The sequence below is a fragment of the Bos javanicus genome, chromosome 15 (genome assembly GCF_032452875.1).
Source record: "Bos javanicus breed banteng chromosome 15, ARS-OSU_banteng_1.0, whole genome shotgun sequence".
NCBI classification, from domain to species: Eukaryota; Metazoa; Chordata; class Mammalia; order Artiodactyla; family Bovidae; genus Bos; species Bos javanicus.
Genome location: NC_083882.1, coordinates 41,856,072 through 41,857,127, shown reverse-complemented (window position 1 = coordinate 41,857,127; position 1,056 = coordinate 41,856,072). Strand labels below are relative to the sequence as shown.

The 1,056-nt window shown below is 55.1% G+C and overlaps 1 protein-coding gene across 1 annotated transcript; it reads left to right on the top strand.

Annotated features, from left to right (window-relative positions):
- The first annotated feature begins 376 nt into the window (after positions 1-376).
- LOC133261942 (leydig cell tumor 10 kDa protein homolog) lies at positions 377-1,056 on the top strand. Its single transcript, XM_061440792.1, has one exon. The coding sequence runs from the start codon at positions 406-408 to the stop codon at positions 700-702; it is 297 nt and encodes a 98-aa protein (XP_061296776.1). The 5' UTR covers positions 377-405; the 3' UTR covers positions 703-1,056.

Below are 1,056 nucleotides of genomic sequence, written 5' to 3'. Positions count from 1 at the left end.
AGCAAAAGGGGCTGATTGGCATAGGCACCGAACGTTGGCTGAATTCTGGTCATTGGCTGAGCATGTGGCACTGAGCAGTGGCGCTCGCCACTGACAGTGCTCACTTGGGCCCAGGTGATGTGACTCTTACCTTCAAGTGGCTCCTCCAGTCTTGGAGGCTCCACTGGCTTCCATTCTGGTGCTCCCCCGTACCCCAACAGCAACTCCAATTCCACCTCTTGGGGCTGGATGGTCTAGGTCTTCATCTGTTCTCTTCAAGCTATTTTTTTCAACTGTCTGTCCCAGAAAATTTCAAGCATAAGGAAGAAGAACAGAACCATGACATTTGCATGTACAATATCTTGATTAAACTTTTGTTAACATTTTGCCATATTTACTTTAAATAGAAAGTTTTGGTGGCTGATAATGGCGCAGGGGCAGCGCAAGTTCCAGGCGCAGAAGCCAGCGAAGAGCAAGGCGGCGGCGGCGGCGGCCTCGGCGCGGAACCGGGGCCCGAGGAAGGGCGGTCGCGTTATCGCACCCAAGAAGGCACGCATCGTGCAGCAGCAGCAGCTCAAGAAGAACCTGGAGGTTGGGATCCGGAAGAAGACTGAGCATGATGTGGTGATGAAAGCCAGCACCAGCCTGCCCAAAAAGCTGGCGCTTTTGAAGGCCAGCACCAAGAAGAAGGAGGCCTCCTCCTCCACCAAGATGCCTGCCTAAGGATGCGCCCCAGCAGTGACCACCACTGCAGCCCCCTCCTCTGTGCTCAGACCTGTGCAGGTAACCCCACGGGAAAGAGGAACTGTGCTCTCCAAAGACTTGAATTGCACCTCGAACTTGACTGGGCCCTGGCCCATGAGCCAGTGAGTAGCAGGTCAGAAGCACACTGATGGACTGGCTTCGTAGGTGCCGAGGTCTTCGCACAGGCCAAGGCCAGGGGGATCTTTTCACTGACTTCCTGTGTCCCCACTACCCCCTCCCACATCCTGTCTGGATAACTTGGAGCAAGACACCTGACTTTGTCATTCCTCCCATGGTCACATGCTCCTGTGAGCAGGCCGTGCTGGGGCCTCA

Coding starts and splice junctions, on each gene's coding strand:
- LOC133261942 (XM_061440792.1), top strand. CDS start 406: ATGGCGCAGGGGCAGCGCAAGTTCCAGGCGCAGAAGCCAGCGAAGAGC.